Source organism: Sturnira hondurensis, unplaced genomic scaffold, assembly GCF_014824575.4.
Source record: "Sturnira hondurensis isolate 20B ecotype Veracruz unplaced genomic scaffold, ASM1482457v3 Scaffold0006496, whole genome shotgun sequence".
NCBI classification, from domain to species: domain Eukaryota; kingdom Metazoa; phylum Chordata; class Mammalia; order Chiroptera; family Phyllostomidae; genus Sturnira; species Sturnira hondurensis.
Genome location: NW_028079127.1, coordinates 15,439,589 through 15,462,135, shown reverse-complemented (window position 1 = coordinate 15,462,135; position 22,547 = coordinate 15,439,589). Strand labels below are relative to the sequence as shown.

Below are 22,547 nucleotides of genomic sequence, written 5' to 3'. Positions count from 1 at the left end.
ACACTCTGACTTAGACCAGCACATGTGTGTGCATGTACACACATACTCTGGCTTAGATCACATGTGTGTGAGCCCAAAGACACAAACTGGTACCAGCACATGCATGTCCAAACACACATTCTGACTTAGACCAGCACATATGTGTGTGTGGCCAAACACACATGCTCCAACTTAGATCAGCACATGCGTATGCATGTCCAAACACACTCTCTTAGATCAGCACACACGTGTGTGCCCAAATACACACCCCCTGACTCAGACCAGCACATGCATGTGCATATCCAAACACACACGCTCCGACTTAGACCGGCAGTCTGCCTGTGAAAGTCGCTTTCATCAAAACAAGATGGTGACCTTCTGCCCGAACCTTGTCGCCCCAGAGCCCACGCGGATCACGGTGGCGCCGCCCGACATGGACGTGGCCGTGGGCGAGAGCGTGCTCCTGCCCTGCCAGGCGCGGCATGACCCCCTGCTGCACGCGGTGTTCACCTGGTACTTCAACGGGGCCCTCACGGACGTCGGCGGGGGCGGGTCCCACCTGGAGAAGGTCGGCGGGGTAAGTCGTGCGTCCTCCTCCTGCTCCCTGCTGACGTGCGGCTTGGGTCCCGGTGTGTGGAGAGGCCGCTGGTTACATGCGTGGGTGGCTCCAGAAATGCCTGTCGCCCTCATGACTCGGGGCTCCCAGGTTTGTTGGGACCGAAGGAAGTCCTTGGAATCACCAGAAAGTGAGCCCATCTGCTGCCACCTGGAATGTGTGGTTTCGGTTAAACTTGGCGTCTGAGACCGCGCCACCCCTGACGGTTCTGTCGCTGGCAGCCCACGGGAGGGACGGCGTCCCCACACAGTGCTTACTGTCCAATGACAAGCTGACCAGGAAGCGCCTCGGTTTCAGTGAGTCCCGCCTCCTTCACAGCCAGTCCCCGCGATGGCACCGACGTGAGCCGTGGCATTGCCGTGTCTCAGGCACACAGACTGAGGGTCTGAAACATGTTTTTACGTGCCCAACGCTGCTGAGTGGTGAGTGCCACCGTCGAGACTCAGGCGAAACACAGATGCTTTCCAGTGTGTCCTCCTTTGTGACGGTCCCACCCGACCGAGAATTGGTCAGGAAGGCCAGTGGTTAGAGCATCATCCAGATACTCCAAGGTTGCAGGTTCGATTCCCAGTCAGGGCACAGGCCAGAGCCAACCAATGAATAGGTCAATGAGCGGAACAGCAAATCAAGGTTTCCGGGTCCCGGTGTCCTCTCTGTCTGTCTGTCTGTCTCTCAAATCAGTCAATCAGCAAATAAATTCAAATGAAAAGAATTGCAATTTCGAGGAGGGAGGGATTGAGACTTTGTGGAGAACCAACCATGAGGCAGCGCCTCCCAGTGGCTGCAGCCTGACCAGTATGTTGCAGAGCAGGGTCCCAGAACCAGCTGCACCCACAGTTGGGGAGTCTGCCATTGTCCAGGCCGGCCCCCGTCTCCGTCACTGCAGGCCGTGACGTGATCGGAGCAGCCGAGACCTCTATTCAGACTCACCTGCGAGTCTGGGTTCCGCTGCCTGTGACACTGGACTGTCTGTTCCCCTTTTCTTGTGTCTTTCTCACAGTTTCTAGAATTTTCCACGTTCCTCCCGCCATGCAGTGTTGCAGACTTTCTGGGGGCTCTTTGCTCCTGGAGAGACCACGTGTCGCCAACGAGGGCGAGTCTGACGAGTGCAGGGAACGAGGGGACCACTCGGCCCCAGACAGGGAGGAGGCTGGTCCCTGCGGGTGCTGCTGTGTGGGCACCGGTGTCCTTAACAGCGTCACTGAGAAGTCACTCACGTGCCGCATGGTGCATCCACTCAATGTGAGCAGCCGAGGGTTGGGGGTACAGCCACTGAGTTTTGCATCCATCACCAAAGTCGATTGCAGGATGTTTCAATTCCTTCAAAAGGAGGCCTCACGCCCTCTGCCCGGAACCACCCCACTGCCAGCTCTAGACGACTCTGTTCTGCGTGTGTCTGCGTGTTTGCCTGCCGGGCATTTCCCATCCACACGGCCCGTGGTGCTGGCCTCGCCTTGGGGTTGAAGGCNACCAACCATGAGGCAGCGCCTCCCAGTGGCTGCAGCCTGACCAGCATGTTGCAGAGCAGGGTCCCAGAACCAGCTGCACCCGCAGTTGGGGAGTCTGCCATTGTCCAGGCCGGCTCCCGTCTCCGTCACTGCAGGCCGTGACCTGATCCGAGCAGCCGAGACCTCTATTCAGACTCACCTGCGAGTCTGGGTTCCGCTGCCTGTGACACTGGACTGTCTGTTCCCCTTTTCTTGTGTCTTTCTCACAGTTTCTAGAATTTTCCACGTTCCTCCCGCCATGCAGTGTTGCAGACTGTCTGGGGGCTCTTTGCTCCTGGAGAGACCACGTGTCGCCAACGAGGGCGAGTCTGACGAGTGCAGGGAACGAGGGGACCACTCGGCCCCAGACAGGGAGGAGGCTGGTCCCTGCGGGTGCTGCTGTGTGGGCACCGGTGTCCTTAACAGCGTCACTGAGAAGTCACTCACGTGCCGCATGGTGCATCCACTCAATGTGAGCAGCCGAGGGTTGGGGGTACAGCCACTGAGTTTTGCATCCATCACCAAAGTCGATTGCAGGATGTTTTAATTCCTTCAAAAGGAGGCCTCACGCCCTCTGCCCGGAACCGCCCCACTGCCAGCTCTAGACGACTCTGTTCTGCGTGTGTCTGCGTGTTTGCCTGCCGGGCATTTCCCATCCACAGGGCCTGTAGTGCTGGCCTCGCCTTGGGGTCGAAGGCAGACGGGGTCCCCCACGGGGGCACCAGCACTGCCTTTGCCCATGAAGCTCAAGGGGCCATTTGCTCAGCGCCATGAAGCTCAAGGGGCCCCCAGCCTGCCGTCTCCCCAGTTTCAGAGGCTGTGGGTTTGCCTGTGACGTCCCTTCTCCGCTGGGCCCAAGAAAAGTTGTTGGTTTTTCCGGGTTCGGCTTTTTTCCTCCTACTGGGGTGGAGCCGTGACACTTGGCTGCTTCGGTGCTGACCCGCAACGAGCTGGGGGACGGGCCCGGGTTGCATTTCGGGGGTGCTCGCCTTTTTATCGTTGAGTTGAAGTTGTTACACTGGCTGGGATTTTATGCTCCAGTTTCAGAAAGAAATTCATTCACTTTTCAAGACATAATTATTACACCATTTTATTACGCTATTTAATTGACGTGAACATGAATGAGGAAGTGAAGGGTGAACAGTTCATTTGGGGCAATTTAAAACATGGCTGTCAAAATCAGAAACTTTTTTATTACAGTAAAAACTGACTTTTAAACTATGTTTCTTATACCGGCTTTAAAATTTTAGATCATGCTTTTCACCAGAAAATAGTCTGACAATCGTCATCCTTCACACCAAACCTAGTTTCTGTTCCCTTTGGTGAGACCGGGAGGTGAGAAGTGTGCCCCTGGGAAGTGTCGGCTGTGGGGCACCCGGTCTGTGGTCGCGGCCAATCAGCCTGTGCCCTCGTGGGCTCACACTCGGCTGTTGAGGGGAAGGGGGCGTCCAGGTCAGACTTGGGGGTTTTCGGTTTTTGTTACAATCACTCAGAACAACCCTGCGGGGAGGAGTGTTGGCGAGCAACACCCCCCTCGCTCACTGAGCAGACCTGTGGGGGGAGCTGAGGAAGAAGCTGGTGTGAAGGACCTCCTCTGCCCACACGTCCTTCTGCACAGGCACACGCCTCTGCAGGGGACACTCTGAGGGAGGGACTCATGCGAACGTCCCATCTTCTTAGGTAAGGAAACAGCTTCCAGGAGGGCTGCCCATCCACACGCCCACTCCCTTTCCCCGATGACAACAGGCCAGTGGCCCCACGTCAGGTGGAACAAGACCTCGATGGCCCTGTTCATTCTGGGGTTCCTGCACGGGGCCTGTGCCGGGTGACGTTGCGTCATCTTTACCAAACTTCCTGGATCCATAAAAACAACGCGTTCCCACGCGGATACCTGTCCCCCCACACTGGGCTTCAGGTCCTGAAGCGGCACCGGAGACGTCGGCGTGAGGAAGGGAACCACTAGGAAAAGAACACCACCGAGGGGTTTTTCTGAGAGAGGGGATGCGGAGGCGGGGGTCCCTCCTGATTTTTGCTGCATTTTTCATCTACGGGTTCACCCAATGCCACGTCGGTGCCTGAGGAGTAATCAGTGGCTCCTACAGTCTCCGCGTCTCCGTTAGCCCCTTCCTCTCCCCGCTGCACAGCGTGAAGGAACGATCATCCACTTTGAACGGCTTTGCTGTCCGAATCGTTTCACGTCGACCCCTGACTTGCTGACCCCAGCACGATGCTGGCCCGCAGTCAGTCACTCTGCGGGCGTGGTTTTGCGTTCGTCTAAAATGAAGACAACTGGAAGCTGAGCTTTGGGAACCAGCCACGTGGGCTCCGGTGACGGGTTCCAAGGCACCTGGAGCCTCTTGATGGACAGCCGGTGCCTTCAGGGCTGGAAACGTTCTAATTCCTCCATGTGAGGGGTTCAGGTTCACGGTGCCCACGTTCTGCAGTGAAGCCGAATCCAGCGGCTTTGGGTGTGTAAGGCCCAGTGGGGCCGGACCGTGGCAGCCCCTGCCCTGCAGTTGCCTCTCCCCCGAGACCGACATGCTCCCCCTCTTCTCGGGAGGTTTGTGCAGAGACGGGGTGCGGAGAAGAGAGGCAGCGGGTGGTGCTGAGTGTGGGTGTGCAGACGAGAGTCGCCGGTGGAAGGAGACGACTCTGGGGCCGCAACCCCGCCCACATTCATTTTTGGAGCCATTAACGCCCACAGGCAGGCCGGCAGGGGTGTCACTGGCTCCGATGTCCACACATTCATCGGTGCATCTTCCCCACGCAGTCTCCTCGTGGGGTGCAGGCTCCGCCCCGGTGGGGGTGCACACAGCCTCCGGGGCGCTGTGCACTCGCACAGCGGAAGCGAGCTCACTGCGTGTTCGCCCAACAGAGCTCATCGGGCGACGTGTTGATCAGAAACGTCCAGCTGAAGCACAGCGGGCAGTACGTCTGCGTGGTGCGGAGCAGCGTGGACAGCGCGTCATCGGCCGCCGACCTCGTGGTCAGAGGTAGCCATCCACGTGCCCCACTTCCGGCTTCGTGTCTTACCCGAGCCTCCCCCGTGCAGGAATCTCCAGAATGGGGGGGGGCGTGGGAGCACACGGGTCTGACACCAACTCGTCCCCCCTACCCCCGAGAATGAGGCGCTGTCAGGGTGAGTGTGGACCCAAAGTAATGACACTCTCAGCTTAGCCTCACATGGTCTCCCGGTCACAAGCAATCGCAGCTGCTGGCCGGCCGATGTGAGCATGTGGGTCACGCAGAAGTTGTGTCTGCTGTGGAAGGGAATGATGACAGTGCATGTGTGTGCACGTGTGTCTGCGTGTGTGACTGCATGTGTGTGCACATGTGTCTGTGTGTGCGTGGGTTAGGATCCAGTCCCCCAGGATGCCCAAGGTGAAGGATCTGAGCCACCGTCCGAGGTGTTGATTTGCTCCTGGGCTGGACAGGGCTCTGGCCCCAGAGAGCAGAGCAGCCCCAGCAGCTGGGGTGCCTGCGCCTGCACCGTGAGTGGGTGGAGGGGCTGGCTGCCCAGCACAGGAGAGGACGCAGCACGTGGACAGGAGCAGGAGTCCCGTGGGCAGGGGCCTCACAGCCGGCGCCGTGTGCCGTTGCGGGTGTCCCGACCTCAGAATTACTGCCTCACATTCTGGTTTAATCTCTAACTACAGACGTGGGGCGGCGGAGGGGGGGTGGAAGTGGCCCAGTGGCAAGGTCTTCCCTCCGGTGGAGGAGGAGGACATGGCCGAACAGCTCCCCACCGTGGGTCCCCGCCCCCCGCAGGTTCCCCAGGGCCGCCTGAGAGCGTGAAGGTGGAGGAGATCACAGACACCACAGCCCAGCTGTCCTGGAAAGAGGGCACCGACAACCGCAGCCCGGTCACGTCCTACTCCGTCCAGGCGAGGACCCCTTTCTCCGTGGGCTGGCAAACCGCCACGACAGGTACAGGGGCAGGCGGACGCCGCCGGCACCGGGCAGCGCGCCGCGGGGCAGCGCCGAGTACCTCGGACCCTCACTCTCTGACCTGCCCCTGCGCAGTGCCCGGGCTCCTCGACGGGGACACCCGCACAGCCACTGTGGTCGAGCTGAGTCCGTGGGTGGAGTACGAGTTTCGGGTTGTAGCCAGCAACAGAATCGGAGGTGGAGAGCCCAGTTTACCCTCAGAAAAAGTAAGAACTGAAGAGGCAGGTTAGTGTTCTGTTTCCTGAGTAATGGGTTGGCAGGTCTCCCGGGTGTGGATTCCATGTCCCTCGGTACCCAGGCCAGCGGGGTCCAGCCGCAACAATCCATCGTGGCGATGACCCGACACCCCCATGGCAGGACTGGGGACAGCTGGGTGGCATTTGTCAGAGGCCTGGTGCAGCATGACGTGTCCAGGAGCCCCGTGTGCCACGGCGTTCATTGTGAACACTGAGCGAGCACAGTTTTGTCTCTTGTGGTGACGAGCACTCCTGACACAGTTACCCTGCTGATGGGGGGGGTGCTGTTTGCATAGACAGGGGGCACTGGTGGGTGGGAGGGCAGTGAGGTTGGGGAGCCAGCAGCTTGGGGACGAGCTGAGGCTGTCACCAAGGAGACACATTTTGGCCCCATAAGTGTCCAGTTAGGAGAGAATTGCTGTCCAAGTTCCCCACGTGGGGGCTGCTCATGGTAACCACAACACCAGCTTACCATCCTGGAAGTGTCTGAGCATGACAGCTGTGCCCAGTGTCACGTCACCAAGGCATCTGGCGTGACCGGGGGGCTTTCCCTGCAAAGCCTGTGATGTTAAGCGGAATTAAGTAAAATGATGTTTCGATAAAGTTCTCGTGTCGGTCTGCGAATGGACTCAAGTAGGAGCCATGGTGTAGGTTTCAGCAACTTCAATGATGCTGTTTTACTTGGAATGACATGGATCAGTTGGTGCCAGGTGATGGGGACACAGGGGACCTTGTCTGAGAGGTGCTGTGCTCACTCACATGACCCATAGAGGGAGTGTCTGTCTGGGCTTCGCGCTTTCTCGACACCGTGGGCACAGCTGGACCCGACCCGCCGGAGTTCTCGCGGTGCCCAGGGCTGCCCAGCCCAAAGCCTCTGAGCCCGTGAGAGAGCGGTGTCTGGCTGAGGGTCGGGAAGGGCCCTGGGTCGCAGGACGTGAGGGTTCGGGTCTGGGCACACGTTTGTAAAGCTGCCTTGGGCCATGGATTGCGTCATCCTTGGATCTTCCCTGAGAATCACTTTCCTCGTCGTGTTAGGGACCTTCAGCCACTCGCTCCTGCTGTTTGAATCTTTGATGATGTCATGCAACCACAAATGACGTGATGATGTCCCAGAGACAGACACAGCTGACCCGTGAACAAGGCAGCGCAGGGGCCCCGCACAGTTGACGGTCCTGGAGGAACCTTTGCCTCCCCCACAGCTGCAGTTGCATCGCAGCTCCCACTGGGAGCGTGGGCGGCAAAGCGTGAGGAAGCCGCCCGCTGCTGCGGGAGGCAGTAGTTCAGTGCGCACAGCTGGCCCCCTGCACCCTCAGACGCCCTGACCGCCGTCAGAAACGGCCCAGGGCTCAGCGGGGGAAACCTGTGTCCGAGCCCACGTTCCCAGGTCAGCTGTGCACACACGTAAGTGCATGCATCACCGATAGACTTACACATACGTGTAAAATGTGCCGGCGATGAAATTGCTTCAAACACCAGAAACCAGCCAGACGGCGTCTTCTCCCAGGGCCTCACCCCTGTTTCTCTCTCGCCCTCAGCTCCAGAGGTGCCCCCTTCCGAGGTCAGCGGCGGAGGCGGAAGCCGGTCTGAGCTGGTGATAACCTGGGACGTAAGTGTTGGCTGCCCCACCCCCTTCCTGGGGTCAGCTGTCCCCACAGCTGCTGGGCCTCCTGGTGGCTGGGGCTGCTGTCCTGCCAGCAGCTCAGGCTTAAAGCCTGCCCTGTGCTAAGCACCGTTCCAACCATTCTGAGTATTTTTAAATTGCATCCTTGCAACAATTTATAGACAAGACACAAAGGCACAGAGTTGTTAAATAATTTGCCTGTGGCCATCGGGCTGGCAAACCAAGGGGAGAGTCAGGTCCTGGCTATTGACTGTCCAACAGGCCTTTTGGTTCTCCACACAGCTGCTGGCCCGTCGGGGGCAGCCACCCACAGGGGACACACCTTTCACAGGTGCTGGCAGGTGCTGGCCTCCTGGCCACCCTCTCAGGTGCCGCTGCTTTCTGTCCTAATTAGGAACAGCCTTCACGAACACGCTGAAAGCCAGAAGGCACTCACTACGGTTGTCTGTCTTATTGGAAGACATTGTTGGAAAAACTAAGAGATCTTGAGGGAATGTCAGGAGGGATTTTCACACGATGCAAATACAACTTTGAGTTTAACACATTGTTTCTACTTCCTTGTTTTCTAGTTCGACTTTGGGGGGCTTAATTATCATATCCGTGTGGGGATTAGATGATTCTTATTTGGCATGAGAGATGAGGTTATCCAATCACCACCATCACCACCACCATCACCATCACCACCACCACCACCACCATCACCACCATCACCATCACCACCACCATCACCACCACCACCACCACCGTCACCATCACCACCTTAACCATCACCACCACCATCACCACCACCATCACCATCACCATCGAGGACCCCAACCACAGCTTCAGGATGCTCCCAAGTCCCTGAGCCCTGAGAAGGGCTCCGTAGGCCTGGCTGTGAGAGCAGCACGCATCTGCCCCAGGGCTTCCCCTGTCGTTTACGCACCCGCTTCCCCCTGTGCGGCTTCCTCTCCGGGGCCACCCGCATGCTGAGGACCACAGCTGCCCGTGCTTGGCCCCGCGTGGTGGTTGGGGCCGCCAACAGGCTGTCTCCCCCCTTCCAGCCTGTCCCCGAAGAGCTACAGAATGGGGAAGGCTTTGGGTACGTCGTCGCCTTCCGCCCACTGGGGGCCACCAGCTGGATCCAGACCGTGGTCCCGTCCGCAGACACCCCCAGATACGTCTTCCGGAACGAGAGCATCCTGCCGTTCTCCCTGTACGAGGTCCGAGTGGGCGTGTACAACGACAAGGGGGAGGGGCCCTTCAGCCCCGTGACTACCGTGTTCTCCGCGGAGGAAGGTAGGGGCGGCGGGGGGCACCTGGCTTTTCTGTCAGCTCCGCCCACAGGCCCACTGGCCTGTCCCTGAGCTGACTGCCGGGGGGTGGGAGGCGTTGGGGGTGGGCGGCAGTTCCCTGTGACTTCAGGTGGGTTCCTTCGGGTGCAGGATGGTGGGAGTCACAGGTTGCCAGGGCCAGGGGTCAGCAGGAGACTCTGGGCAGTTAGAGACGTCACCCTGGGTGACGGTCTGTGTAGGGAGCGTGCTGAGTCCCGGCTGAGACTTGGGCGGGGCAAGCCCTGCTGAGCGTCCTCTTCCCGGCTCAGAGGAAGAGGGTTCCCCAGGAAGTGCCCTGGTCTTCAGTGTTAAGGAGGCTCCCCTGCCCATGACCACAGCTGTGACCAAGCAAGGGGCTGAGCGGGAGGGCGAGGCCATGGCTTGGTAGAGGCCAGGCAGCCCAGGCTCAGCTTGGAGCTGTGCCCCGGTGGGCACCCTTCACCCGGACCCACCGTCTCCACCCCGTCCACCCCTACCTACCCCCAACCCCGGCATTGCCTCTGGTCACAAAGCTTCGCAATGTCAGGAGCTGCTGGAGCCGCAGCTGTCAGCAGGTATTGGGTACAACCCACGGCCGACGCGACCTCCTCCAGCCTCTCCCGGCCGGGCGACCTGCAGGGGCCGAGGGGGTCTTGTGCACACGTGGGGCAGTGGAAGCTTGCGAACGGCATGGATAAACACGCCTCCACCGAGCCGACTCACCGAGCTGGCACTTCAACCACACTGAGCTGTGAAACATGTCAGCTGTGTCCTCTGCTGTGGCCCCTGAAGACGAGGAGAGATTCTGTTCTCCTTCGCCCCCTCCCCCAGGACCCCTGTTTCTCTGAGTGGAAACACGAATGTGTCACAAGCAGCTTCGCAGAAGAGAGCTTTTATGTTCCCATCCGAACGGTGTTTTCAGGACCAGGGCAGGGTGGGGTCTGGGTCAGGTCCCAGTGAAGCAGGAGGTTCGTGGCACCCCGGCCCGGAGGGTGCCGTGGGGAAGGGAGAGGCAGCCTGGACCCTTCCCGCACCCCCCTTCTCCTGTGACCCCTCCTGCCGCCCGGAGGACTCGGTGATGAGTCCTTCAGTTCCAAGTGCCAGAAACAGAGGGTGTTTGTCTACGAAACACCTGAGGGGTCTTTGGGGAGCTTCTGGGGTCTCTCGTGGAAGCGGAGGAAGAGTTAAACAGAAAGCCTCACGGAGAGCCTTCATCAGCAAAGGCCTGGGCCCGGAGACGGGCTCTCCCCTAGCACGCCAGGGCTGGGTCCATGGGCCCTACGCACCCCTCGTCTTCCCAAACCAAGTTGTGAGTTCCCAGGAGGAAAATCCAGGAGCCCAGCTTGGACCAGGCCACCCTCTCAGAATCCATCAGCTGTGGCGGCCAACAACGGGGTGGGTTCTGGGGAAGGAGGGTCTCTGCTCAGGGCCGCGTGAGGCGGGAGGGTCCTGCTGCCAAGGTGCACCCAGTGTCTGCCCCTTCAAAGGGCGCCCCACCCAGGTCGGGGCGCGAGCGGCCAGGACCCGAGCAGCCACTTACTAGTGCAGAGGCGACCTCTGTAGCCCTCGACCGTTGTTGGGACGTTGAAACGCGACAACCAGTAGCTTTTGTGGGTGTGCTGGGGCCCAGGCAGGAGCCAGGAGAGGAGCGGCGGTGGGCGGGGAGCAGGAAGGGAAAGGGGGGAAAGTGGGAGTCCAGGGCCAGCCGGAGGGGGCCCCCAGGCCGCTGCGGCCTCTGAGCAGGGAGACACGCGTGGCTCCGGTGCCAACAGGTCCTCAGGAATGGACATCAGCCGGTGTTTGCGTGGGACGGTTTGTCTTTTCAAATACGTGCACTGCCTGTTGTCGGAATTTTTCCATGTGCTAACGTGCTGGCCAACTGGAAACTTCGGTGGGTTTTTTAAACATGCTCCTAGCATTGAAACCGCGCTTCCCCTTGTGTCCCCGAGCAGAGCCCGCAGCCGCGCCACCACGGGTCTCGGCGGAGAGCCTGTCCGCCTCGGAGATCGAAGTGTCCTGGGGCGCGGTGCCGTGGAAGCTGAGCAGCGGCCGCCTGCTTGGCTACGAGGTGAGTCCCGGGCAAGCCCACCCGCTCCGCCTGGGTGTCGCCGCGTCCACCTGTGTGTTTTCCACGGCAACCTTTCGGCCAAAGTCCGGCTTTTGTGGAAACTCCCCCAGCACCTTGACCCTCATGAGCATCCTGGGTGTCGTTGGAGCCTGAGGGGCTCTCTGTCCCTGGTGGCAAATGGCACTGTCCTGAGTGGGCGTGACAGGGAAAGCGTCGGTCAGCAGCGTGACGCTCACTTGTGTCCCGAGGACCTCGGTCATCAGATTTACCTGAATTTCCCGCTAGAGATGAGCTCCCAGAACCATCTGGACCTGCTGACCCCAGACACCTGGGCGCGGGTCTCATTCACGGACACTTCAGGACCCACGCGTGGGGAAGTCCACCTGCGTGTTAATCACAGGACACTGGCCGAGCTCTCCGGAGTCGGGAGCGCGGAGCTGAGGAGGGAAAGACCAGCGATCGCACAGCAGAGCAGCCAGACCAGCCCACACAGGGCCCCAGAGCCTGGGCTGGGAGCCCCTCAGTCCCCTGGCTGTGCACCAGGGCACCATGGATGGCGGCAGCCAGGGCTGCCCCCCACAGCGGGGAAATGGCTTTGCCGGGACAGGTGGGGGGACACAGGGAGCACACCTGTAACACAGAGTGGCTCTGAAGCCACACCTGGGCCACATCCGATCCTGCCACCTTGGGGCTCTGTTCTGACACGGCCCTTGAACGAGATGTTGGCGCTCTCTCCGAAGTCGCTACGACGAAGATGACGGGAGTAAACTACCTACCTCACGGCCACTGTCGAGCAGCCTGAGGAGACTCTGGGGCCTCCCTGTTTCTGTTTCGAATGTGGGGCCTCGGGGTGGATCTCCCGGGCATCTGCGACAGCCCATGAAGTCACATGGAAACAGCAGGATCCGAGCGTGCGACTCGGCCGTGTTCCCCCTGGGCTGCCGTTGGTGGGAGGCAGGTGGGGAGGGGGGAGGGCGTGTCTTCCCAGGGAGTGAGTCCCGGGTGCAGCTTCCCAGGCACCACCTGCCACCAAGCAGCCAACAGCTGCGTACAGGGCCTGATCCCAGTTCCGAAGGAGCAGCCGGTGCGGTTCTCTCCCCGGGCTCTTGGAAATGTGAAGAGGGTGAAGACCAGCTCGGACAAAAGACGTCCTAATTGGGGACGTCTTCAGAAGTGGTTTATATAATTGCACCGAGAAAAACATCGGTCACGGCTCCGCAGGGCACAAAGCCCCCAGTGGTGGAATGACTGTGGGCGCTGTTCCTCCCACGTGGCCTTGACCCGGTCAGACTCCCCCATGAGGGCTGCGCACAGGCCAGCTCCCCCTGATGGGACGAAGTCCTCACTCGAGAGCTCATTTCCTGGGGCTGTGGCGGTGCCCCGGCCGAGCCCGCACACCCTTGAGCCCATGGACAGAGGGATGGGGTGCCAGCAACAAAGGGAAGGCCGAGCTCAGAGCTCACAGTCGGGGGGACGTGGAGGGGACCCCAGGGATCCGGCGTGCTGTCCACAGGCAGCATCCTGAAACTCGTTCTGGGTCTGGACCTTGGGAAGTGCTGGAAACCCAAGTCTGGACTTAGCAAACAGACAGATGAGCATGGTTCCCAGCACCTCGTCGGTTTTTAAAAACGCCTGGCAGGGACTGTGCCCACACAGGGGTGCAGGTCGCCAGACCGAGACCCCATAGCCGTCCTCGGCCGCCAGCTTCCCAGCAGCGTAACCAGAGTGGGAAAGAGAGGGCAGATGCTGGAGGAGGCTTTGGAGAGTGTGCAAATTCCACTGGGAAGGAAAGACCTGCCTGTTGAGTCCAGTTCCCTGCTGTGAGGCGAGGGGTTAACTTCACTCTTGACCCAGCGGAAGAACAGAGGAGAATGGGAGAGCCCCCCGTCCCCCCAGACACATTTGCAGAGACGGGGAGCAGGCAGAGGCCAGGCAGCTGCAGCAGAGCTGCGTGTCCCTCTCGGTCAGACCCCAGCTAGACACCCAGCCCCACCCCCACCTCCGGCTTCCATTCCCAAACCTGCCAGCGAGGTCAGAAGGCGAGAACGCCCTTCAGGCCTGGGCCCTCCCAGGCCCGAGAACCAAACGAAAAGGGGGGAAGAGGCCACGGATCTGCATTTCTCTTCCAAAACGTCGCCGGAGGCATTTTTGCCAGCCTGATATTTATTTAAATGTGTTTGGCCCAGCAGCTCAATTGAAACACTCGTCTCTGAAAATCTGTACGTATAAACAGAATTATTTTAGCCCATTAAAGTAGCAGTTTAAACTTCATACCTGTACTTTAATGGCTCAAAAAAGGGCCGTCTTTCCACACATTACCTTTATAAACTGCATTTCATTTTAAGTCTAAATTAAGTGCAGTCTCGGCCGCAGTGACATTAAGGACTCTTCCTGGGGGCTGTTCGTCTTCGGAACGGCCGAACTCCTCGCAGAAATAGCGGTCGCATTTTAAACCCTGACGTCCTCCAGTCCGTGTCTGCTCACTCACGCACGCGAGGACACGCTGGCGGAACGGCTTTTCTCATCCAGAAACGGGAGCTCTGGCGTGCCGCACACCCAGAGTGTCAGTCTGAGTGTGTCTGTCCCCCACCCCGCATCGGCGGTCCCCGTCCCGAGATACTGAGCTCTGCGGTGCACCGGGCTCCGAGAATGTGACAGGAACTCCACAGATCAACACCTCAGAGGTTTCCATTTGTCAACCGTCCGAGGGGCACAAGGTGTGACTGCTGTGTGGTTGGTGGTTCGTCCCCTACTGTGTCTAGTTTGTGAATCAGCTCACACACAGGCTTGTGTTTATAGGAAGAACCAGTATAATTTAGGGGCCGGTCCTGCTGGTGCCTCCGGGCGTCCCCCGGGCGCCTGGGCACGTGCCCCCTGCGGGGCAGGGGGTCCGCAGCACCCAGTGTGGTGAATGGCAGGAAGCTGTGCTCTGCACCCAGCGTGTGGGTTTTCCCCGTGCAGCCTGACTTCCCAGCACCCAAGGGCAACCTGCGTAGTTCCGTGCAGTTCTGACGCTGCGTCTGTGGGCAGGTGCACAGGGTGAAGATCCCCAGTCTCAGTTCTGGGAAATTCTCGGCTGTTCTCCCTTTGTCGCCTTTCCCCAGATCTGTCCTTCTGGTTGGAAGGCTCACGGCGTCCACGGCGCCTCTTACCTGCACCTTCACGGCGCGTACATCTTCCTCCACGGTCCGGGTTCTTTAATTACCTCCTCGCCTCCAGCTGAGTGTCCCATCACGGATGTTAGTCTCTAGCACTGACTCGGGCCTCCCCTGTGGCGGAGCTGCCTGTGGCGCAGACTCATCTGAGGGTCTGCTGCGGATGCGTGGGCGCCCCCTGCCCCGTGCCNGCCTGACTTCCCAGCACCCAAGGGCAACCTGCGTAGTTCCGTGCAGTTCTGACGCTGCGTCTGTGGGCAGGTGCACAGGGTGAAGATCCCCAGTCTCAGTTCTGGGAAATTCTCGGCTGTTCTCCCTTTGTCGCCTTTCCCCAGATCTGTCCTTCTGGTTGGAAGGCTCACGGCGTCCACGGCGCCTCTTACCTGCACCTTCACGGCGCATACATCTTCCTCCACCGTCCGGGTTCTTTAATTACCTCCTCGCCTCCAGCCGAGTGTCCCATCACGGATGTTAGTCTCTAGCACTGACTCGGGCCTCCCCTGCGGCGGAGCTGCCTGCGGCGCAGACTCATCTGAGGGTCTGCTGAGGATGCGTGGGCGCCCTCTGCCCCGTGCCCACCGTCGTCCTGGTCCGCGGGCTCCCGCGCGCTGCGATCTGCCTCTGCCACCTCCCGTGTCCGGCGCCTTCATGCCCCTCAGTGCCGTGCTGGCTCTCACCCCACATCTCCCTCTGCCCAGGGCCCGGTGGCTCCTGGCGCCCACCCCGCACCCTGGCGCACCCCGCACCATGGCCGTGCCTCTGAAGCCCCAGCGAGAGGGGGTTGCCTGCTATCCTCTCTGAGCACAACCCAGACAACAGATGGGTCTTGGTCTTCGGCCACTCCTGACTTTTCCTTCTTCGTGTAGAAAACAGTACCTAGCCTTACATAAATATTTGGGGGGGACATTTCACAGAAATCAGGGACATTAATGTCACTGCTTATTCTTTCTTTTGGTTTAATGCATATTCACGCGATTTTTAAAGGAAAGCCAAGTAAGATTCTAGAATCAATTTTAACCAACACCATGTTCAGTGCGGTGGCATTTTCTCCCTGTTGAAGCATTTCTACTTGAACTTGAGAAGGAGACTGGAAATCACGTCCAGTTCTGCGCAGCGATCGGCCGCCGGAACCTCCAGCTCCTCCTGGGGACGGACGCGTCGAAGGGCTTCTGCAGGCGCGAGGCCTCCGGTGTCTCCTCTTTAATTCTGTCCCTTTGGAACAGTATTTGGGGGCTTCTGATGAGGTGATTTCATAGGGGAACGGGGGGACCGTGGGTCGGAGCCCGGCTGGGGACCAGAGTGAGTGGCAGGACGGCCCTGGTGGGGTCACATTGCTCCCCTCTGCTGCCCCCCGTCCCCACTGTCCCCGAGGGTCCTCGGAGCCCCCCATCTGTGCTGCACCTCAGGCCACGCCCTCCAGGCCTCCTGCCACACTCGATTGTGATCCGTGATCGAAGGTGGTTCTCTGTTGACAACCAGGGGGCCCCTCTGGGGAGCGAGACGCTGTCTTGTCATTCTGGCCCCGTGCCAGCCCCCCTCACTGGCCTCGCTCACCGTTGGCACAGCCAGGACCGGCCCGAGTCCCAGCCCCACCCGCCGTGAGCTCGGCGGCGGCGGCTTTGGAGCAGACACCCTGGCGTGTCACTCTGGCTTTGCCGACCTGGTTTTCTCCCGCCATGGCACACGGGGTCTGTCATTAATGTGCTTTTCTTTTGGCTCAAATGCCGAGTTGTACTGTTAACTCGGGCCTTTAACGCTGTGGAACCGACACGTTCGGTTTTGCCCCAGTCGTCTGGGTTCGTGTCCCTCTTACAGAAACCAGTCACTCCTTTCCAGGGAGGCGCAGGCGCATGGTGCGTGCAAATGCATGGGCACACACGCATGTACAAACACACGTACATGCATACACACACACACACACAGCGGGGAAATGCTGGGCCGGTGTAACCTGAGTGTGCTGATTTGGGACCACTACTGAAATCCCCGAATTTGTACTTTGCTACTGCTCTTTTTTCAGAGCAAATTGATGGTTGTTCACTGGATACAAAGCAGTGATCTCTAGTGTGTTCCCCAGAGGACGGAAACCTGTCACCCCACGCAGCCCACAGCCACATTTTGTCCAGCCCACACTGTCTAGGAAATGGAGCCAGCTCTGAGTCTGGGGCATTTCGCCTTATGACCAGGGTTTCTGCTTTCTTTAAAAAACAAAAACAAAGAAAACCGCCCTTGCACGGGCCCCCGCCCCAGTCGACCAGAGCATGCGGCCACTCTGTCCCCAAGGGCGGCCTGGCTGTCCCTCCTTCCACAGAGTCCCGCGACCTCTCAACGCCGACCTGCGGGGACGACTGCCATGACTTAGCGGAGCAGTTCCCTGTTTCTGTATTTCACTATGAAGAGAGGAAAAATGAAAGGAAAAGGGGGCATCTTCCAAGAGCAGCCGGAGAGCATGGATTCTTCATGAAAGTGACGCACATGTGCGCAGCCTGCCCTTGTGTCTGTGTCCCCTGTCCTGGGGGCCAGGCGGCCACGTCCGGGCTCCACACGAGCAGGGGCTGTGCTTCCCACGAGCCCTGTGCTGGCCGCCACGCGGGCCTGGCCACTCTCGCTGCAGGAAGAAGTCGGGCTCCTAGGGAAGCCCCGCGGGGCCGAGGTGTGACTTGGAGGTGGTGAGGGGGCGTGTGTTTTCCTCCTGGTCTTCCCCGTCCTTATTTCTCTTCTCATCGAACACTCCACTGACCCGTCTTCCATTGCTGCGCTCCGTGTGCCCCTGTCTCTGCGTGACCTCCCAGGCTGTTTCGCACAATGCAGAAGAGTGAAATCCACACGGGCGTTTTACCACGGCTCCTGCGGCACCGCGTCCCACCCCTTCCTCCACGGCAGCTCCGTGGCCTTGTGGACATGTGGCCGTCACCGCAGAGCAGTCACTGGCTCTGTGATGGTCTTCTGTCCCCGGGTCCCTGCCCTCCCCGAAGGACAGTCCCCTGTCGGGGAGCTGCAGCAGAGCGTCCAGCGTTCTGGAGCTGGGCTTGGCACCGAGCGGCCGGGCAGGGGCCCCTCGCTCCGCAGAATAGGCAGCTCCTCCATCCTGTCCCCTCATTAACACTCGCCTCTCCTGGTGTGTAGCGCGTCCTCTCTGGATTTTCCTGGTTTATCTGGGCACTTGTTCATTGTCTGACTCTTCGACACCCTTTCTGATAACCCCGTGGCCCAGAGCCTGGAGCGGCGCAGCACACAGTAGGCGCCTCGTGAATACTTTTTCGGTCAATGAGGAAGACACAGGGCCCACGGTGCCCCCTGCAGTGGGACTCCCCGGGCCTGAGGGTGGCTCTGTCTGCTCTGCCCTCAGGTGCGGTACTGGAGCAGCGGGGAGGAGGGCCCGCCACGCAGAGTGACAGTGGCAGCCGGCAAGACTTCGGCCCGGCTCCACGGCCTGCGGAGCCACCGCGCATACCATGCCGCCGTCCGGGCCTACAACAGCGCGGGCGCCGGGCCCTTCAGCGCCACGGTCAACGCCACGACCAAGAAGATGCGTATGTAGCTTCCGTGTGGGTCACGGCCTGGGCGGGGGGGGGGAGCGGGGGCAGGAGTGTGTGTCTGGGACGGACCGGCCACGGCAGCCAGACCCGCAGTCACAAGCCACACGTGTCCTCCTCGTGTCCCCAGGCCCTCGGGTTTGGTGTGAGGGGTATGCAAGTCCCCCCCTTGACCTTCTGAGTCGCTTTATTTTCATGTGTATCTGCTCCGGGGAGGTGCCCCCGCGCCTGCCCCCACACTCACCTCTCCCTCCTCTCCCAGCCCCCCGCCAGCCACCCGGCAACGTGGTCTGGAACGCCACGGACACGAAGGTGCTGCTGCGCTGGGAGCGGGTACGCGCGGCGGAGAACGAGTCGGAGGTGACGGGGTACAAGGTGAGCGGTGCCTCGCCCTGATTCCTTCTCTGCCTCTGGGCAGCCGGGCCGGGTCCGCTCTGCGTGGCGGACGCACAGAGCGGACCAAGGGGTCCATTTAGCCAAGGGGCCCTTTCCCAAAACATCTGATTCCTTAAATGCACTTAAAGTGAAGTAAGTCTGCTCACCTGCAGATCAAAGTGAAGTAAGTCTGCTCACCTACAGACAAAATGTTTGTGGATTGTTCACGTTGGTTTGCCGCGTCTGATCCTGCCAGTGTGTGGCGCTAAGAGCGATGTCGGGCCTTTGTGGTCACTCGGTGTGGTGTCCCCCATCCCAGTGATGGGGCCGGTCCTGCCCAACACCCCGCCCAGCCTGGCCCGGCCCCCCGACGGTGACTTCCCTCTGCCCAGCCTTGGGGATTGAGGACTTGATGACCCTGCCACGTGCCAGCCTCTCAGGACAGAGCTGTGACAAACTGAATAAGGTCACAGCCGCAGGCTCCGTGAGAGCACGGGCGCTGGCCCGTGGTGAGCATGCGTGTTCCGCGTTCCAGGTTTTCTATAGGACGAGCGGCCAGGACAGCATGCGGGTGCTGAGCACCAACGGGACCTCGGCCGAGCTGCGGCTGCCCGTGGAGGAGGGGGGCTACGTCATCCATGTGCGGGCCACCACGGACGGAGGGGACGGCGCCAGCAGCGAGCCCGTCAGGGTCCCTCGGATGACCAGTAAGGCTCGAGGGGCACCTCCGTGTCTGTAGCATCCCTGTCGGGCCCCGTCCACACTCCTCCCACCACACGTTCGTGGGGACACCAGGGAGGCTTGGGGGCCGGGGGGGCGGTGAGGCGGGAATTGTGCAAAATTAGGAGAAACATAAAAGCCGGAAGACAGGAAATGTAGCCAGTATTTAGCAAAACTGTGAATTTGCATTTTCCCCCACATTCTGAGCCTAAATTTGCCTTTGGATTGCATGTAGAAACAATCCCTTAGGGGCAGTATTGAACCCACAAATCGTGTAAGATTTTTAATATTCAGGCTATTTGCTTTCTAGAAATGATAGTCACGCCTTACCAATTCTTTTAAAAAGTAGAAAAAATAATAACCTTATTAAGGTCATAAACCACTTGGCCAGACCAAAACACCTAAAAATGTTCCTTGTTTCTGCTTTCAAATGAGGTTCAGACTAACTTTCCCTTTAGAAACTCAAGTGCGACCTGTTTCATTATGGGAATCCGCTTTCAGAGGGTGGGCAGGGAAACAGGCGTGGGTTTGTGTTTTATCAGCGACAATGATGGAGAACACGTCTTCTAAATCTCAAATCTGGAGTTTTCAGGCCTCAGGCTGAGTACAGCTGACCCTTGACCTGCACGGGTTTGCCCCTTGACCTGCGTGGATTCACTCATGTGCGGGCTTTTTCATCCTGGGCACAGTTGACCCTTCGCAGCCCTGGGTCAGCGTTTGCAGGCCCACCTGCCCGTGGATGAAGACAGTGTCCCCCTGCGTTTGGGGACCCACGGTGGGAGGCTGGCTGAACTTTCACTGTTCCACTGGGGTCCAGCTGCAGGGGGAGGGGCGGCTGCCCCAGCACCTGCGTGGCCCAGGTCACCCTGCTGCCAAGGCCACTGGCCCCACTGTCTGTTCTGCGATTCTCAGTGACGTGAATGCCCGAGTCCCCTGCCTTTCCCGAGCTCCACCGCGGCCCCAGTGTCCGGCACTGAAGGCTGAAGCCTTCCCTTCAGCCTCAGAGAGCTCGGTGCAGACTCACTGGGGAACAGAGAGGGAGGGAGATGGGGGGGCGTGCAGGAGAGTGTCTCTCTGGGTGACCACAGAGACCGGAGTCAGATTAAACAGATCGCCGGGCCACGTGCGGACGAGGAGAACTATTTACCTCGGAACGGGGCTCTGCGGCAGGAACCTGCAAACACCTGGCGGGGTGGCAGAGAGGCCCAGAAGGGCACTTCGCTGGGGGCCGGACCGGGAGTCAATGGGGGGCAATGAGGATGGTTTTGAGACAATGCAGACAGACTGTCTTGTGCTGAGGACACCGCAAGGGGCAGAGTGAACATTTTAGGGAGGCCTCGTGGGTGTTCGATGGAACGGTGGGCTCTAGGCCTCGGTGGGGCCGGACCCCCCTCGAGCTGGAAAGCCACGGAGTCCGTGATGCTGTCCGTCCACTCTGACGGTGCGGACAAGGCCTCCTCTGAGGAAACGGGCTGTCGTTGCTTTTGCCTTGTTTTAAAGGGGATGTTTTATTAATCACGTATCTGAAATGTATGCGATAGAGACAAACACAGGTCTTTCAAATTCTTATCCAGTAAAGCATCAGACCCTTGACTCAAAATCCTTAAGTTGTCTTTTCACCTTAGATAACATAGATGAACAAAGCCTAGAACTATTTAAGAAAACGACACCGGTGTTTCCTAGATACGCTTGGCCACCAGCACGGGCAGAGGGGGCCGGCCCCGAGTGCGGCCCCGGGAGCCTCTGGCTGTGGCCCGGGTTTCAGAGGAAAACGTTCCTCTGCCCGGGTCGAGGATGCCGGCGCGACCCTCGTTAACGAGCCGTTTCTTGTCCTTGACAGACTCGGATGCCAAGGGGTCCACGTCAGCCCAGCCGAGCGCCCACCCCGTGGCCAGCTGCCTGCCGCTGGCCCTGCCCTTCGCTCTTCGCACGCTATGGTGACGGCAACTCTTCCCGACGATTTCCTGGGAAGTGGATGGGTTACAAAAAAAGTGCTTTCTTGAGATGCAGTGATTATGCATGTTTTTTTCCAACTCTGTATTTTTAACTTTCTACGTAGGAATGATACGAATATGACTTAAAATGCAGTGCATCCTTCTAGGAGACTCTGAAATGCCTTAATACTCAACATAAACCAAAGGACTTTCCACGTGACGAACTTCAGACTTTTGACACGGATGATCTTCAGCTGTCATTTCCAGCGCTGCCTGTGGGTAAAGGCCCCCACGCTCCCAGGCGGAGACTCACATATATTGTCTTTATTGATGCGGAAACGCTCATGTAGGCCCCCGCCGTGGCGGCGGCGTTGGGAAGGCCAACTCAGGGTCATGCTGAAGGGGTCGCAAGTGCGTTTGAACCCCCCTGTTGGGGACAGTGCTGACGTGATTCCCAGAGGGGCTGGAGCCCCCAGCCCTTGAGGTCGGGGGCGCTGTGGGTCCCGGCGTCCCCCAGCCCGGCTGGGATTCGGCCTGGGTCTCTCTCTGCCGCTCCGTCCACTGGAGAGGGTCACGTGGCCTGCTCACCTGCGTCTGCCCGGGAGCTCCCCGTGACCGTGAGGGAGGAAGTGGGCAGGGGCCTGGCTGACCCTGTGCCCGGCCATGCGGACCTCCGTGTGAAGGGCCCCGGACAGCTTTGCGATGGGAGCAGACAGCTTTATGGAGCTTCCCTTCCATTCTGGGTAGTGCTTTCTTGTTTCATTCAACGATGTGATATTGAAATGATCCCGCTTCATCCTTTCTCAAAAATAAGGGAAAATGATAAACATGAATTGTTTCCTTCACACCGATGAGCAAGCTTTCAGGTTTCATGAACACATGGCGGAGAAAATAAGGAAGGGCCCGAATCTCAACCCAAACATTTGGCACAATGTGCACGATTCTTCATTTCCCACTTCTGATTCCATGAAGAGACCCTCTCTGTTTTGGATGACGGAATGCTTTTTAATGAAGCCCAGCCGGCCACCCACATGAGTCTGGCGGGCATTTTCGTTTCCGATTAACTCTGTCACAGAACCGGGCGACGCGGCCGGCTTCAATGTGTGTGGCTTGGTCCTGCCGTGCTCGGTGTTCGACACATCCCCGCAGCGTGGCTCCGCAGAGATGCGTGGGGAATCCACAGACGCCCAGGTCGTGCGAGACATTGCAAAATCGATTCTTTTACCTCTTTTTTACTAACATCACCTTTTGCAGAAGCTTGTGGTTCTCTGCAAAATTAGCATTTGAAGCAGCAGGAAGAACAGAGCGTCACTGTACGTTTAGAGATTCCATTTGAGATCACGTCGTTATATACTAAGGAGAAAAATACAGCTTTCTCTGCAAGGTCTGTACATACTGTATATAGCTAGGAAAACCTGACCATCGCTGCTTCCAGTCAGACAGGGGGAGACACTGTCTGCGGCCCCTGCATTTCACGCTGCGCGGCGAGGGAGCGCGCCTCCTCAGCACCAGTCCCCACACGTCCCAGTGCCTGTCACCTTCAACTCGGCCGCGCGGTGTCATGGCGCTTCCGGCAATGTATC

General features: G+C 59.2%; 1 protein-coding gene across 1 annotated transcript in view; it reads left to right on the top strand.

The window, feature by feature from the left end:
- LOC118989595 (contactin-3-like) overlaps positions 1–20,971 on the top strand; it is an 88,043-nt gene extending 67,072 nt beyond the window's left edge. Inside the window, exons 12-22 of the mRNA XM_037049921.1 lie at positions 381–556; positions 4,958–5,075; positions 5,851–6,009; positions 6,106–6,255; positions 7,802–7,872; positions 8,931–9,165; positions 11,132–11,247; positions 17,749–17,932; positions 18,198–18,310; positions 18,846–19,017; positions 20,871–20,971. Of these exons, the coding sequence (XP_036905816.1) occupies positions 381–556; positions 4,958–5,075; positions 5,851–6,009; positions 6,106–6,255; positions 7,802–7,872; positions 8,931–9,165; positions 11,132–11,247; positions 17,749–17,932; positions 18,198–18,310; positions 18,846–19,017; positions 20,871–20,971 (1,595 nt within the window). The remainder of the gene's footprint in view (positions 1–380; positions 557–4,957; positions 5,076–5,850; positions 6,010–6,105; positions 6,256–7,801; positions 7,873–8,930; positions 9,166–11,131; positions 11,248–17,748; positions 17,933–18,197; positions 18,311–18,845; positions 19,018–20,870) is intronic.
- The last annotated feature ends 1,576 nt before the right edge of the window (positions 20,972–22,547 follow it).